The sequence below is a fragment of the Megascapheus bottae genome, chromosome 7, assembly GCF_031878675.1.
Source record: "Megascapheus bottae isolate mThoBot1 chromosome 7, mThoBot2.hap1, whole genome shotgun sequence".
In the NCBI taxonomy this organism is placed as follows: Eukaryota; Metazoa; Chordata; class Mammalia; order Rodentia; family Geomyidae; genus Megascapheus; species Megascapheus bottae.
In genome coordinates, this window is record NC_143515.1 from 32,837,457 (window position 1) to 32,855,046 (window position 17,590).

The 17,590-nt window shown below is 41.7% G+C and overlaps 1 protein-coding gene across 1 annotated transcript; it reads right to left on the reverse strand.

Annotated features, from left to right (window-relative positions):
- Positions 1–1,088: 1,088 nt before the first annotated feature.
- On the reverse strand, positions 1,089–11,050 carry LOC150060566 (uncharacterized protein C2orf78-like). The gene is given in 5 exon segments (XM_090337567.1): positions 1,089–2,423; positions 4,223–4,959; positions 10,023–10,076; positions 10,079–10,105; positions 11,008–11,050. Coding segments are annotated over 5 exon segments (2,196 nt in total).
- Between the last annotated feature and the right edge of the window lie 6,540 nt (positions 11,051–17,590).

Genomic DNA, 17,590 nt, shown 5'->3' on the forward strand with positions numbered 1-17,590 from the left:
TCATGCATTTGCCTTTTCTTCTTCTCATCTTAGATAACTGCATCGTGTGTGTGTGTGTGTGTGTGTGTGTGTGTGTGTGTGTGTGTGTGCCAATACTGGGGGTAGAATTGAGGGCCAGTGTGTTTCACTTATCTTTTTCACTCAGTGCTACTGTAAACTTCCCTTTCCACTCTATGCTGCTCAAATTACAATGAGCTTATGACTTATTTGTCTGCCATTGCTGCCTTAGAGTCTCAGTATTCATCTCTCAGTCTCTTGATTGGCTAGGATTACAAGGAAGAGCCATGACCACCTGGCTTCAAAGTGTGTGGGTCCCCTGCTTCACCTGCCCCCTAAAGCTCAACATTTTTCACAGTACCCTAGAGCCTTTTACTGTACTTTTTCTTGCCACTCCTAGAGCTTGATCTCAGCACCTGAACACTGCCCTTGGGCTTCTTTTGCTCAAGGCTAGCATTCTAACAGTTGAGCCACTGGGTGATTTCCGGCTTTTTCAGTGTATGTGGTAACAAGGAATTGAACTCAGGGCTTCATGCATGCTAGGCAAGCACTCTACCACTTGCTCATGCTCCAGGCGCTGTTTTCTCCCATTTTTGAAAAGTATTTTCTAAGTAGTATTTAGAACCCAACCTTAGAAATTCAGTCTTATAACACGGCTCCATGATTCTTCTAAAAGACAAAATGACCTTTCCTTTTTTCTTCCTACTCTTGGACTCTGTTGGTTCTGATGTCTTTAATCCTCCCATGCACAATTCAAGTGCAACTTTTCTCCACCCTCAATCCAATTTCTTCTTTCAAGTTTAACTTTTGAGTCCAAACTCTATCGAAAATGTAGCCAAACTTTGCAATATCATAAAACTCAAATGGGTTCTTTATTAGTCATATATTAAATTTCATTACATTTAATCGTTCAGGTTTATTAAGTTTTGGGTATATTGTAGTAATATTATTCTACCAACATCTATGCATTTATATCCATATACTATATGCCTATATAAATGTTCATATTTATCTTTGTATATATATACATATATATTTTTATATAGATATATATATGGGAAAACATGTGGTACCCACAATCGCAGCAACTCTTACACTGTGTAGCCATAGTAGTGAGACACTTCCATATCTCTTTGCCTCTGAACAAAAAACTGCAGTTTCCCCAAAGCAGTGTATTGGGCAGCATTCTCACGCTCTTGCTGGGCCCGCCTTTTCATGGCTTCACGCTCTGGCCTTTGCTCCTTGGTGATGGGATTTGATACTACAGGGCCAGGAATATCGGGTTTCCTCCATGGGATTGGTTGGCGGCTGAAATCTTGGAGTAGGTACTGGTTATGAGGCTTAGGCGGTGAACGGAACTCGTTCCCAGCAGTGGAAACAGGCTTGTGCTGGACAGAAGCGCTGGATGAGGTTGAGTGGGGTTCAGGCCTAGCAACAGCAGACTGAGATACACTAGGCTGGGGAGCATTGGCCGATCCCTGTGTGTATGTATTGGTTACACTTGGCTGAGATGCTTTGGTGGAACCTCTGAGACTCGTGTTGGCAGAAGCTGGTTGAGACAGGCTGACTGCGGTAGGTTGAGCCGTGGTAGGATGAGGCCGTGCAGGGTATGGTACAGTGGGCCTCCTGGAGGCCAGAGACTGTGGCCTATGAGGAACGGGTCGAGCCTGAGGCTTCTCTGGGGTTAGAAAAGGCAAAGGAACCAACTTGACCTTGCCAGGGGGAGGCAGCTCATCCTGGGATGGGGATGGACACTGGCTTTCACTCCTTTCCCTTTTCTTGACTTGAATGTTTCTAGGGCCTTTACCCTCATGTGGAATATCCAGCCATGATTTCATAGCAGAGTCTCGTGTGCCGCTTGCAGTTTTCTTCTCATTCTTCTTTCCTAGGGCATGAAAAACCTGCACTGACTCCCACATCTGCACGCCTAGGTTGGTTCGAGGTCTTTTGAAGGTCTCTTGGCTAAGCTCAGGGTGGCTTCTCTTGTGCTTCATCTTGGGAATGCTTGCCTTCTCTTCTGTTTTCAGTTTGTTCCCTGACTGCTTGGTTTCTTCACATTTCTTGGGATTGCTTCCCCTGATCCTTTTGGGCTCATTCTGCCCATGGCTCTTTGTTTTGCTCACCCTGCTGGATGCAGGCTTTGGAGGCTGGGCTGTGTTCAGGGAAGCCTTGTCACTGGCTGGGGTGCTACACTCAGTTTCCTCTTTCTTCAGCAGGCCCCGTGGCTGCAGCTGCTGGCCTTTGGCCTCGGGAGTTCCATCCACACTTTCCAAGGCGTCGTGCTTGTTCTTGGACACTTGATCAGTGGAATACTTGGTGACCACCGAGTTTTCCTGCAGCAGAATCTCATTGGTGGTGTCTGTATCTTTGATGTGGGTTATAGTAGAAATATTGGATTGCTGAAAATCTGTGAAGGAGGTGAAAATCTGGTTAAAATGAATGTCTTGACCATCACAGTGATATCTGTTAGCTACCCACTGTCACATTCCATTCCATTTGTCTCAAGACTCAGAGTATCCAAATTGGCCTTGTTCCATGTAGACTTCTCTCTTGGCCCTAAGGTTAATGTCGACCTGCAGCTGCTAAATGTCAGGTGGAGCATCCTGACTTTCTATTAGTTTCTCAAAGGCAACCAGAGGCTTTCAAACCTTGCTTTCAATTTCATCCTAATGCTTATTCTCTGTGTCTGGATTTGCTGGAGGCAAGACCAAGGTACTAGGAATGTTTACTACTGGATTGATATTGGAATGTCTCCAAAGTCAGGTGACACATGTTTCTCTCAAGGACTTCAACATTTATGCTTGTAGGACTTGGGTTGTCTGCAGTTTGTGACTGGCAAAATTTATGATTCTAGAAAGTTGTGATTCTAGAAAAGTGTATGCATTGCCATGGAAGTTTCTACTGATGTAAAGAAATCACAGCAGAAATCAGTCCCTGGTAAGTAAGATGCTCCATTTATGCACCAATGATTTAAGGGCATTGTCATCACTGAGCAAGGTGTTTCTAGCAGCTAGTTTTAAGCACCATGGACAGGATCGTGAGTTGGAAGATCGTGATAGCTACTCTATGTAAAACTTGTGCTAATTCATTGTCATTATTTCTTTTCCCTTTTCCTCTATAGAATTGTTGTCAGTGAAATAAAAATGAAAGAAGTTTTAAAAGTAGGAAATGATTTGGACATCATGTATGGGTCAGAAGTAAAGGAGTTCGTTACTGTGTTCTTGACTCTGGGTTCAAACAACAAAAAAACCAGCTTTATAAAGTGTCATCTATTTATATAGTTGTCGATTATTGCCAGTGTCCTGTAAGTAAAATAGGTGTTGATTCTCACCCTGATCTGAGAGAACGGCAAGTGAGGGGCAGTCAGGGAGGGGAGGACAGGTTTAGCATGTTTTGAGTGCATTTCTGAGCGTTGAGTGTGTGCCCATGTGCATGTGTGTGTGAGGGAGAGACGGGGAGAATAGAGAGCTAGAGAATGTGATCATGCACTGGATGCTTCTGGGACTTGAACTCAGCCTTTTTTCTTTTGCTGCTTGACTTTTTCTTAGGCCTGATGTATTCTCGCTTTTTTTAGGCATCTATTGTCTGCATTTGGGAACTGACAATGAGATGTTGAAAACACTTTGCAGGCTGACTTTGAAATTTGTTCCTCAGCTCTCAGGCTCCTGATTAGCTAGGCCACAGGCATGATTCAGTGGTGCTCAGCTTCAGGGTGGAATTCCTGCCCATGAAATATGCAAAATATATATTCTCACCTGCTTCCTTTGGGCAGGTTCTCTGCACACAGTAAAGCAAGTTTATCTGCTATTATCAAAACTAATGTTTGACATATTTTCCAATGAAAGCAAAGAACTCGAACAAGAAGGGGATTAATTAGGGAGAATGGATTGTGAGGACAATGTAGACCATGGCCTCACTGAGTGTGCTTTGGGTGGCATCTAAGAGCAGCACAGCCATATTTCCTCACTTATGTATTTACTTAATTATCCAGTGCAATTAGTGGCAGCACTGAGGTTTGAAGCAGTCAGTGCTCCACCACTGGAGCCATACCCTTGGCCCTCTGCCTCATGGCAGAAATTGGAGGTCTCCTTGTGAGTGTGGTGGGTGAGACTGAGGATTTAGACTATATTTGTGGAGTAGTGGAGACTCTATGCAGATGCAGGTCAGCCCCTCCTTTTTGTGCTGCTAATCCTGTTCCTTTCTGTTGTCTGTGCTTACCTTGAACACTGGTTTCTGGGTGGTGTTGAGCAGACACAGAGTAGTAGATTCCAGAAGTGGAGACTGGTGGTGGGACATTTGCGGGCTGAACCTCTTGGAGCATCATCACGATTTCTGGCTGAGGAGCAAAGACCCTGCTCCCTGTATAGGACACAGAGCCATATGATTGCAGGCAGGGACCAGGTTCTCCAGATAACAGAGGGCCCACTGTGCTTCGGTTATAGTAGTAAATTTGGCTGTTTCGTTGGCAGGGAAGTAACAAGCTACTACTCTCTTGTTGTGGGATGTGAGATAACGTCCCCTGAACCAGGCTGGCAGACAGCGATGGATACAGAGGGACTATGGCATTTGCATCCGCATATCGAGATGTCATAGTCATTGAAGGGACTGCTGTGCCCTGGTCAATGAGAGTCACTGTGAAGTCTCCCAGTGCAGAGGACTTTTTATTGTGTCCTGTGTACTCCCATTCAAAAGCACTGGCACAGGAGGAGGCGGCAGTGGAGATGTGGTTCTGGCCAGTAACCCCTGACAGCATGGGTGTGCTGGAATGTTGGCAAAGACCCGTGAGTGGCTGCAAAGAGGTGCCAGAGGTTGATGGCAGTGGCCATGCTGAAGTGAAGGCTGGGGTGGAGACTGTGGAGATGTTGCAGCTGTTGCCTGTTAGAGAAGTGGCATCGCTCTCCACAGGAAGAGGAAGCTGTAGTGAGTTTGCAGCTCCAAGTAAAGATGCATGCTGGAAATTGTCTGCAAGAAGCAAGGGGTGGTTAAAAAATGGATAAGGTTGCCCAACTCTCCCTGTTTTGGAGGAACAGCATATTGGAAGCTGGCTGTGACTGACTGGGAATGCTCTCATTCCAATAGCCACCCACAATCTTCTGATGAACTTTGCAAAGAGGTTCAACAGGAGACACCAAGTGGTTCCTGTGCTGTTTCCTAGGCAGAAGCAGGCTTCTCCTTCTTGTCCTGACTTTCCCTGAGTCACTCCTAACTGTATCCTAGCATGTGAGCCTTTTGAATCTCAGGTATCCTCAGTGTACTTGTTAGATCACCCATTCACGAGCAGGAAACCTAGGGGCAGAGGCCAGCCTGATTGGCTCAAGTACTTCTTTTGAATTACTATGAGCACCGTGTTCCAAAGGGTGAGCAGGTGAAGAATGCCCAGAAATCAGGAGAACTTGAACTTCCTATAAGCCAGTGGATGTTGGTCTTGAGAAAATAGTTTGCATTTTTCTTGTTATTGTGTAACCTTATCGAAATCTCTGGCCATTTTTAGTGCTTACTTAAAACACAGACCAGAAGATAAGTAAAGAATACAATGACCACCTCAGAGTTCCCAATATACTTTTTGTAGGAAACCTGAAACCCTCTGCTGGGTTGGGTGGCTCACTCCGGTAATCCTAGCTACTCAGGAGGCTGAGATCTGAGGGTTAAGGTTCAAAATCAGCTGGAGCACAAAAAGACCTGAGACTCTTATTTCCAATTAAGCTCCAGAAAACGGGAACTGGGACTTGGCTCTAGGGTAGGATGGTAGCTCTGAGCTGAAGAGCTGAGGGATTCTCCCAGGCCCTTGTCAAAACCCATGACCCACACAAAAGAAGAAAAGGAAGGGGCCAGGAGTTTGGCCTAGTGGTTGAAGTGCTTGCCTAGCATGCATGAAGACCCGGGTTCGATTCCTTGGTACCACATACACAGAAAAAAGCTAGAAGTGGTGTTGAGGCTCAAGTGGTAGAGCTCTAGCCTTGACAAAGTCCAAGGACAGTGCTCAGGCCCTGAGCTCGAGCCCAGGACTGGCAAAAAAAAAAGAAGACTGAGACGTTCTGAACTTCAAGTCACTCATCAATGATATATTATACATGCTGAAAACAATGATATCAGTAATAATACTGAATAATGAATGTAAGTGACATATTATACATGACTGATATGGAACAAAATAGAAAGACATTAAAGCTAATTTGGATGTATGTCAAATATTCATTATAGTATACTTACCAATAAATAAAGTGATCTTATTACATATGCAATGTTGTGAAAACAAACATTTTCTCATCTATTTCAGACAAAAACCATCACAGGATTAGAAAGTGGTTTTGAATTATATGTGTGTGTCTGTGTGTGCCTGTGTGTGTGTGTGTGTGTGCGTGTGCACGTGTGTGTGTGTGTGTGTGTGTGTGTGTTTTGTATTCTGGGAGTTGAACTGAAGTTGGTATAGGTGTAATGTGTGTGGAGGCAGAAAAATGCATTAAATGTAAATATTCAAGCAGTCACGCTTTGTTTTTGCTAGTCCTGTTCTTGAGCTCAGGGCCTGAGCACTGTCCTTGGACTTTCTCAAGGCCAGAGCTCTACTACTAGAGCCTCAGCACCACTTCTAGCTTTTTTCTATGTGTGTGATACCAAGGAATTGATCCTGCATCTTCATGCATGCTAGGCAAGCACTCTACCACTAGGCCAAACTCCCAGCCCCCATGCTGTTTTTAAATACAGATTTTATTCTTATACTTCTGCATGTGAAATGTTTGAAATTATACTTTCAAGATAAAATTCTGGAAAGGACTATTTTGGACAATAGGGCCTAATATGTGCTATGTAACTGTTGTATCCTGTTTACACGGTGAAAGTTTTCAGAGCTCAGAGGCTCAGAATTTCTATTTTCTGGTCTTTCTCAGCTTGTGGAAGCTGTTGAATTTCCTTAGCGAAAGCTTTCTTTCTCCACTTAAAGGCATACCACTCCAATCTGTTCTTATATCGCTCATCTCTCATTCTTCTCCCTGGATTGACAATAGTGAATCTTCCTTTTCATGAACATGGATAACTCTTCATTTACTCGACTGCTCCTTTGATTTTCTCACCAAAGCTTGGTAATTTTCAGCATGTACATCTTACACATATCTTTTGTAATTATTCTAAGTATCTCATAATTTTGGTAGTATAAATGGCACTCTCAATTCAATTTCCAGTTGCTTTTTGAGAATGATTAATCATTGTCTTCTGACCCTATATCCTGGAAGTTAGGTAACTTGTTTTTTTTTTACATCATCCCTCATGCCATATACATGGTCATAATTGACATAGATCAATATTTTTGAATGTGCAGGAGACCTAGTATCCCTAGCACATGGGATAGTGTGGTTAGACAATCACTTTTTTTTTTTTTTGCCTGTCCTGGGCTTGAGCTCAGGGCCTCGGCACTGTCCTTGGACTTTCTCAAGGCTAGAGCTCTACCACTTGAGCCTCAGGACCACTTCTGACTTTGTTTATTTTTTCCAATGTATGTGGTACCAAAGAATCGAACCTGGCTTTTTCGTGCATGCGAGGCAAACACTCTACCAGTAGGCCAAACTCCTAGTCCCAGACAATCACTTTTGTCAGGACATTAATACCAGATTGGACAATATAGCACAAATGTAGAAAAGAAAAAATCAGAACAAAGAAAGACAAACCAAAATGATTTCTCTAAATATCATACCTCAATGTAAAGATATTAATTGTTCTAGCTGGGTATTTAAATCAATTTAGTATAAATAGCAGCATCAAAAAATCTTTAAAAACCGTTTGAAATGGGAATTAATGCACCATCTATCTGGCAAATATCATGTAACCCTTATATAACAGTAAAAAATATATATATATAAACGTTTGAAAACCAATCTGAGAAAAATATTGATACAAATGTAAAATAAACACTTAGAAGTCTATCATTATCATCATTATTACAGCTTTTAGTTGAAACCTGCTTCTGATACAAATTAGAATACTTTATTAAAAAATGCATGTTCAGCTCTCATGATTCAAGGCTGTAATCCTAACTACTGGAGCTTGAGGTTTGAAAATTATTATTTCAAACCAGTCCTTCCCATAAAGTCTGTAGGACTCTTATTAACGGTTAAATATCAAAACCTGGAATTGGAGACCTGATGAGTTGTAGAGCTCTACCTATAAGCTAAAAAGCTCAGAGACAGTGTCAAGCTTGGAGTTTAAATCTTGGTATTCATACAAACACACACACACACACACACACACACACACACACACACACACACACACACACTTCCATGAAGTCTAAATATAAGAATGAAAAGTAATGTTGAAATATATTACAGAACCTTCTGTGTAATCCCTCTCAAGAAATATTCCTTAAAATAATTTGGAATACATATCTAAAATGTTTACATTGGAAACTGTCAAGGCTCAGTAGCTCCCTTCTCTAATCCTGTTTGGGAAACAGTCTGCTGGACAGTGGTTTGAGATCCATCTAGGCTGGTTACTGAACACCTCATCTCAATCAAAGAAGCCCTCTGTTAGTAGATCATGACTGTGGCCCAAGGTACAAGAGAGTCCTTCCTAGGTGGTAGGATCATGGTTCAAGGTTTGCCTGACCTAAAATTTCATATCTTCAAAAAAAACCTAAGTAAAACAAAGAAAGCTAAAGGAGTGGCTGGCACCTGTGCCGGCCCTAAGTTAGTCAGATTGACAAAAGGCTCGTTCAAAGCATCATCTGTATTCAGAGTCAACGACAAAAAAAACAAACACATAACAAACCTAAAGCAGGAACCAGCTAAAAGTGACATCTCAGAAACTGCTTTTAATGATTCTCTGTTTTAACCTTAGTTGGCTTTTGGTCCATCAATGTGGCTAACACTAACTTCATTTTGCCTGGCTCTGGTTAGATTGCCCTCGGTTTTCTGTGTGTGGATTTAAAAATGTTTGATCCTCTTCAACATTCTATTGAAACCACCGCTGTTTTCTTGAGAATGTCTCCATGCTCTTCATGTCTTTGGCTCTGTGTTATTTCTCATCACCTTCTTCATCTTTTCTTCACCTCTAGTTCCTGGTGAACCTTTCCTTCTAGATCATCTGCCTCGTTCTAGTCCCGTCATCCCCTCTCTCTTCCTGTTTTTCTCTTTACCTTGTCTGAGCAGAAATATGGAAACACACACTATGCTTAAATTTACGACATTTGATATAAACGTAACTATATAGACATCAAAACCTATGACTCTGGAGACATAATGTTTTATTTCATAAATTAATATGTTTCTATGACATACAATCCCTTAGCCTAGTTTTGATTAAGTTCTAAATACTAAGTCCCAGTGATTGTAAATAGAGATTCCCTCCTGGAACACTTGTTGGTTAAACTTGTCATTTAAAATATGATGTAAAAATCAATGTTAATAAATTCTCCAATTAAAAAATTTTTACTACATTTGAAATACCAAAGTGGAACTAATTTTTAGAGGATACTGTTAAAAATGAAGTATCTTGGTATAGGGATTTCAACACGACTAGGTTTCCTTCTCCATTAGTTTGATTAAAATTGACTCTCTGAAGAAATCTGTAGCTTCATTCTCCATTCATAAATGTCATTAAAAATACAGTGCTGGAGGGCCGGGAGTTTGGCCTAATAGTAGAGTGCTTGCCTAGCATGCATGAAGACCTGGGATCGATTCCTCGGTACCCCACATACATAGCACCACTTCCAGTGGTGCTGAGGCTCAAGTGGTAGACTGCTAGCCTTGAGAAAGTCCAAGGACAGTGCTCAAGCCCTGAGCTCAAGCCCAAGACGGGCAAAAAAAATACAGTGCTGGAAAACAAAGCTATCACAAGATAAACAATTCATTTTCTTCATGTTGCAGACAAAGCACAGATTTTTGTCACAAAGTAAATCATGTGGCTAAGTCATATATACCTAGTAAACATCACAGCCCAACATTTCTAATTCAATACTTGAAGCTGTTTTGATTCTACTATTAAATTTAGGGAGCAGGGGAGTCTGATGGAAACTCTAAATCCCTTTTTCTTCTTACCTGACATACTGAGACAATGGGTAATATCAACTGGAGAAACAAGGGATGAAGAATGACACTAGAGGATGTGTGCGTAGCTGAAGCTAAAGAGCAAGAGTGTGTCCAGTACGGAGCTCACTGGACACTGGTCACTAGCGATGATCCAAATATACGCATGGACGATGCCATGGAAACCCCAAGATTCTACCAAGTAGTGATAGGTTCAGTGGGAGAATGATGTCATTACTCAGGCAGTTGAAAGGCCTGGAGTAGCCAATCACAACATCAGAATCTGAACCAGAAGCTGGGTTTGGGTAGAGAATGGCAGGAGAGCTCTAGTAGCTCTCTAATGCTTGATCTTTGGTGACTTGAGGTCCTGCAAGACAGACAGGAAATCCCCTTTCGTCTACGTTCTTATATTGAGGACATCACCTCAGTGTTTCTCACCAATGTTCATTAATAGTTATTTTTAATTTGCTTATTTTGCTTTCTATATTATATGATAATTACATATTGCATATATAGTTCACATGTTTGAGGGATAAGGAAAGGGACTTTGAGATTGAAAACTTCATTGTTCTGAAACCGTTTAGTTGAGCCATTTGAATTTTCAAATAGTAGAAGCAGAATGAAAGAGCTTTTACCTAGTTGAAGAGTAGTGTTGATGATACCTTGTAGAGGATGATGTCATCTAAGGCACTTGCTTTCTAGTTTCTTGCCCCTGAAATCCTTATTCTGGGTTGTTCTAGCCATGTTGGACTTGGATCCCTCTTTATATTTCTCTTGTTCACTTAGGAACTGGTTCTTGGAAAACCTATTAGGTTTTGCATTCTTTTTTATTTCATTTTAAAACTTAATTTACTTTATTCTTATTGTAGTGGTGGTATACAGAGGTATTGCAATTACACAAGTCAGGTAATAAGTATATTTCCATTTATACAGTATCTTCCCTTCCCTCATGCTCTCCCAGTCCCTCTTGTCTCTATCCACAAGTTATGTAGCTCACTTTCGTTGGTGTCCAGTGGGCTCCACTGCTCTGTTTTTGTCATTTTACCCTTGAGTTCTGTACACCTCCCAAACCCTTCTGAAGAGGTATACTTGAATACACCATACATAAGGTAAAGAAGACAGATCATCAAAAATTAAAAACTAAACAAAAGAAAGGGGGAAAAAGCATGTTTCTTCCCTCCACCTTTTGGAGTTCATTTCTGAATTTTATATGAATAAAAAGAGGCACATGGGCTTTGCATTTTTGTTTCTCTCCTAATGGTGCCCTCTTTTGTTCTCAATGTTTGTGATTATCTAGAATCCTTTCTAATTTATATCCCAATGCATTTTAGATCTCATTTTTGCACATCCAAAAGAATATGCACGATTTGTGTCTCTGAGTTTGGCTTAGCTCACCTAACATGGTTTGTTCTAGTTCTATTTCCTTGCAGATGATATTACTTTATTCTTCCTAATGGCTGTGTAAAATTCCATTGTGTATAGGTACCACATAGTTTGGATCCACTCATCTATTGTGGGGCATCTGAGTTGCTCTATATCTTGCCTATTATGAATAGCGAAGCAATAAAAACGGTCTGTGTTTAGTTTTTTTGAGGAACCTCCATACTGCTGTTCAGAGAGGTTGTACTGCTTTACATTCCCACCAATATGTAGAAGAGTTACTTTCCCCCCAAGATTTCCACCAATATTTGCAGTTCAAATTCACAATGTTGGACAATCTGACAGGGGTGAGATGGAATTTCAGAGTTGTTTTAATTTGCGTTTCCTTTATGGCCAGGGTTGATGAGCATTTCCTCAAGTGTATCTTTGCCATTCTCACCTCTTCTGAGAAATCTCTACTTAGCTCTCTTGCCCATTAAGTGATTGCTTTATAAGATTTGGTAGGGGTTGGTTTCTTAAGCTCTTTGCGTATATTGGATATGAGGACTTTCATATATGGCTTGAAAAGGAAGATCTTTTCCCAGCAATCCTTTTTTTTGTTTGCCAGTTCTTTGGCTTGAACTCAGGGTCTGGGCACCATCCATGGGCTTCTTTTGCTTAAAGCTAGCACTCTATCACTTGAGCCACAGCACCCCTTTTGGCTATTTCTGTTTATATGGTACTGAGGAATCCAACTCAGGGTTTCATGCATGTGTGGCAAGCACTGTACCACTAAGCCACATTCCAGTCTACTTGTAGTTTTTGAATGGCTGATTGGAGATAAGAATCTCACAAGGACTTTTTTTGGGGGGCCAGTCCTGGGGCTTGAAGTCAGGGCCTGAGCTTTCTCAAGGCTAGAGCTCTACCACTTGAGCCACAGCACCAGTTCTGTCTTTTCTACATATGTGGTACCGAGGAATCGAACCCAGGTCTTCGTGCATGCTAGGCAAGCACTCTACCACTAGGCCAAACTCCAGGCCCCACCCAGCAATTCTTTTTTTTAATTTTTTATTGTAATTAATAAAAATTTTACATGATATTTGCCAGATAGAAGGTGCATTAATTCACATACCTTGATACACTTTCACATGTCTTGGTACCCATTACCCTCCTCCCTACCCCCCACCCGTGTGGTTTCCCCCCCCCCACCAATTCTTTTATAGTTTATTTTTTTTTCTGGATTCTGTGCCTTGAGCTTTTTTGATCAAGGCTGTGTTCTATTGCTTAAGCCATAGTACCACTTCTGGCTCGTGGCTTAACTGTACATAAGAGTCTTGTCACAGACTTTCTTAACTGGGATGGCTTTGAACTGTGGTCTTCCTGAGTAGCTATGATTACAGGCATGAGCCCCTAGTACACCACGAGTTGTGCATTCTCATACTCATAGATGTCAACTCCTAGAGATACAGGTCTCTTTTTTGCATAGCCCTGATACTTTGAAAAGTAGAAGCAAATACTAAAGAAATGGAATACACAGAGGAAGGCAGACTTCTGTCTGACTTAAAAGGCTTTTATTGTAAAGATGATATACATAGGGGTTACAGTTACTTAAGTCAGGTAACGAGTACATTTCCTTTTGAACAGTGTTACCGCCTCCCTCATTCTCCCCCGGGTTTGCCTTCTCCCCACTTGAAGTTATATCGTTCATTTCCAACATAGTGTCTAGTCCGTGTCACTGCTAAATTGGCTTACCCTTTATCTCACCATTTCTGTGCTTCTTCCAGTGATAGCCAGACCAGTCCCCACAATTTGTGTCAGAAGAAAAGGAATGAATATGGAATCCAAGATAAAAAGGATGTCATTCTAGTTGAAATTAACTGGTTTTACTTAACATGAAACTATCAATCATATTCTGGAGCAAGGCTCCTATTGCAAACTCTACATAGTAATCTATTGGTTTGTGTACTTATAGTTGCTGAGAAACATTGCACAGAAAACCAACTAGCGTTACCTTTCTACAATTGTGATGATTATTTCTATGTCAAGATGACTTTACTCCTGCCTAGGTAAATCAGTACTATCCATGGTAATAACTGGCTCAACCTCATGAGGCCTGACCTCTCGAGCCTACATCTCCAGCCCAGCTTCTGTGATATTCCCCAAGTCTCTGCATGTTTTCTGTATTGGGTAGACAGCATATGAGTAGGCCATCTGTTCAGATTGTTAGCAGAGTCCACAGCTACTGTAGAGGCATATACACAAGACACATTTATTATAGAAACAATCTTTGTTTTCATTCTTGTGTATATTTTTATTATCTTTAAATAGTTGTACAAAGGCAGTATCAACCATCCATTTCCCATCAAGAGCTCCAGAAATCAAACCAATGGCTTAGTGATTGTCTATTTTAAGAAGATGGAGTCATAGGATGTTCATTTGGGATGTTCATGTGTGACATGAGGTGTGGGACATCACAGACCAGCATTCCACATTTTGTCTTGAAAGTAGCAAAAGAGCCAGGTGCTGGTGGCTCATGTCTGTAATCCTAGCTACTGAAGAGGCTGAGATCAGAGGATCACAGTTTCAAAGAAGCCTGGGTACCATAGTCGAGGAGACTCTTATCTCCAATTAACCACCAGAAAACTGGAATGGCACTGTGGCTCAGAGACAATGCCCAAGGCCTGAGTTCAAACCCCTCGATCAAAAAAAAAAAATCAAATAGCATTTTCCCATTGGGTATGATCCAACTAAGGCTGTGCTGTATTGATGAAATCTACTCTCTTAGATACTATAGTTACAATACCTGGTCATGTGAGACATTCCACCAATGCTGGTTAAAAGGATGGGGGATCCATGAGGGATGGTATTTATTTATTTATTTATTTATGAGCCAGTCCTGTAGACTGAGCTCAGGGCCTTAGCACTGTCTTTGGGCTTTCTCAAGGCTGAAGCTCTAGCACTTGAGCCACAGCACCACTTCTCCCGTTTTCTATGTATGTGGTACCAAGGAATCAAACCCGGGTCTTCGTGCTTGCTAGGGAAGCACTCTACTGCTAGGGCAAACTCCAGACCTGGTCCATGAGCATTTTTGTTCATGATCAGACCTCTACTGAAACTGCAACTCTCATTTGTGATTAACTAGAGATAAGAGCCCAAGGGGCTTTCATGCCCAAGCTGATTTCCAACCCCAGTCCTCTGATCTCAGCTTCCTGACTTGCAAGAGTTAGAAGCAGAAATCTTTTCATTTGGTTGGTGGGAAAGATTTGTTAATAATTTAATGTGAAGTATAAATGTGCTCAATTGTAAGTTGCAAACCAATATGATATTAGGGATTTCTTTTCACTTTCATGTTTATTGAAATTTTATAATCAGGGAAGTTTTTCATAATTGTCAATGTTTGTTGTAACATTGCCGCCTTGACAATGTCAAAGGTACTGATCAGTTTCTTTTGTGCCGTTATATATACATTTGTTCATTTCTTTTCATCTCTCTTTTTTTTTTCTTTGCCAGTCCTCGACTTGAGTTCAGGGCCTGAGCGCTGTCCTTGGACTTTCTCAAGGCTAGAGCTCTACCACTTGAGCCTCAGCACCACTTCCAGCTTTTTTCATGTATGTGGTACCGAGGAATCGAACCTGGGTCTTAGTGCATGCTGGGCAAGCACTCTACCACTAGGCCAAACTCCCGGCCCTCTTTTCATCTGTTTTTTTTTGAAATTTAAAAATTTTTACTGTTAGGGTGATTTACAGAGGGGTTACAATCAGATAAATCAGTTAATGAGTACATTGCCTTTTAAACAGGATTATCTGCTCCCTCATTATCTCCCAGTTTTTCCCCTTTCCTCTTCCCTGCCCCTGCCAGATTATAGAGTTCATTTCCAACAGTGGCTAGTGAGTCTCACTGCTGAATTGGTTTAGCCTTTGTCCTACTGCTTTCCCTTCTCCTCCCCAAACCAAATGAACGTATATATAATACAAAGGATACATATATTTAAAAAAATTGTGACAAAAGAGAATATACCAAGGAGAAAAAAGAAAGAAAAAAAAGAAAGAATTGCAAACAGTACAATAAAAAAAAATCTCTTGATTCCATTTCTTGGAGTTCATTTTGATCCTAGAGAACGTTCTATGATCATACGTACATAGCTATTGAGCCCTTGTGATCCTCTCCTAAGAACAGCTTCCGGTCCATTATATGATGAGTTGTCTCTGTCCCAGTGTAGCCAGGTGGCCTGTGGGCTCCATCCCTGGTGTTTACGTTCCTCCTAGAGGTACGTGGATAGCTCCAGGGCTGCAGCCACTGCTGTTGTGACTGCTGGCACAATCAGTGTACGTGGGTACTGAATTCTGTCTTCTTATGCGAGCAGTTTATAATTTTCTTCTTTGGTATAAATCTCTGTATAAAGAATAGCTACGTTGGAGTGACTGTCTAGATGTGAAAAGCTTGATGGGACCCTCAAGTTCTGCTTCCTCAGGGGACTTAGTTGGGTCAGTTATCCATCTGCCATCTTCTCCAAAATTCAACGTTTTAAAATCAATTTATTCAATTGTAACATCTTTGTGAAAATGACTAGTAGGAAAAATGATACACATTCAGGTGTGTAAAAGTAGGGAGGTACTGGTGAACCATTCTAATAATCCTCAGGAAGCTGGGACCCGAGGATAGTGGTAGAAGTAGATATGGATCAAGTGACTGTGCATTGGCCTCAAGTATGAGTAAAAAACAATGCAATATAGACTACATTTGGTTTCATTCTGAAAATGTACTATTGTGCCTCTGACTAGAGTACGTCTAAATGGTGTGATGAATTATATTTCAGGAAAGTTTTTTGTTTTATTGTGTGGGTCCTGTGGTTTGAACTCAGGGTCTGAGCACTCCCTCTGAGCTTTTCTGGCTTAAAGCCAGGTCTCAACCATATCAGCCAGAGCTCTTCTTTTGGCTTTTTGATGGTAAATTAGAAATAAGTGTCACACAAAATTATGCCACAGGAATGATCATTCCTGCATAGGCTGTCATTGAAGAGCAATCCTCAGTCCGCAGCCTCTGCGGTAGCTAGGAATACAGGCACGAGCCAATGGCTCAAGAAATTGTTTTCAGCACAATTTAGTAAGCTTCCTACAATGATCCTCCACCCTGTGTCCTTCTACTCGGTTCTCCTTTCCTGTCCTCTCAGTCGCCATCGCCCACTCCCCATCCAGCTGTGCCTCTTGTGGCCTCTGAAGTGGAACACAGGGCCCTGCAGCTTGACTGCAGTGACTCACTGCTGTGCCTGTGCAAATGCCTGTCTCCCTGGGGTTCTCCTGAAATAGACACTAGGAGCAGATTTTGCTTGTGCTGGTCCTTTGCGGCGAGTGGTTTGGGAACCAGCAAGGCAAGAAGGAGCAGTGCAGGACACATTTAGTGTTTTGTCTACTTCACATATTTGATCTTGTCCACCCATGAACTCCAGATCCTCAGTTGGGAAATTTAGGTTGGAAATCTGGGTGCACTTGCATTCTCTGAGGAATTCAGACACTCAGGCCTCCATTGGAGGCCTCGACCTTTGAATTTAATGTGATCCCAGCCCACAGCTGAACCTCACAAATCAAGTGGACCAGTGATACTAGCCCTGTGTGTTTAGTGATTAATTGAAGTATTATAGCACATCTTGCTGCCCTGAATAATTAAATGGGTACTGAATAAATAAATAAATGATCCTAAATGATGAGGCCATTCTCAGGGTGGACTTTATGCTACTTTGCTTCACTGACTAGGCCCCAGGATAGCCTTTGTCCCCAGGATAACCATGAGCTCTTGGCTCTAATGTGGTAGATTTCTCTCATATCATGCATTTGCCTTTTCTTCTTCTCATCTTAGATAACTGCATCGTGTGTGTGTGTGTGTGTGTGTGTGTGTGTGTGTGTGTGCCAATATTGGGGGTAGAATTGAGGGCCAGTGTGTTTCACTTATCTTTTTCACTCAGTGCTACTGTAAACTTCCCTTTCCACTCTATGCTGCTCAAATTACAATGAGCTTATGACTTATTTGTCTGCCATTGCTGCCTTAGAGTCTCAGTATTCATCTCTCAGTCTCTTGATTGGCTAGGATTACAAGGAAGAGCCATGACCACCTGGCTTCAAAGTGTGTGGGTCCCGTGCTTCACCTGCCCCCTAAAGCTCAACATTTTTCACAGTACCCTAGAGCCTTTTACTGTACTTTTTCTTGCCACTCCTAGAGCTTGATCT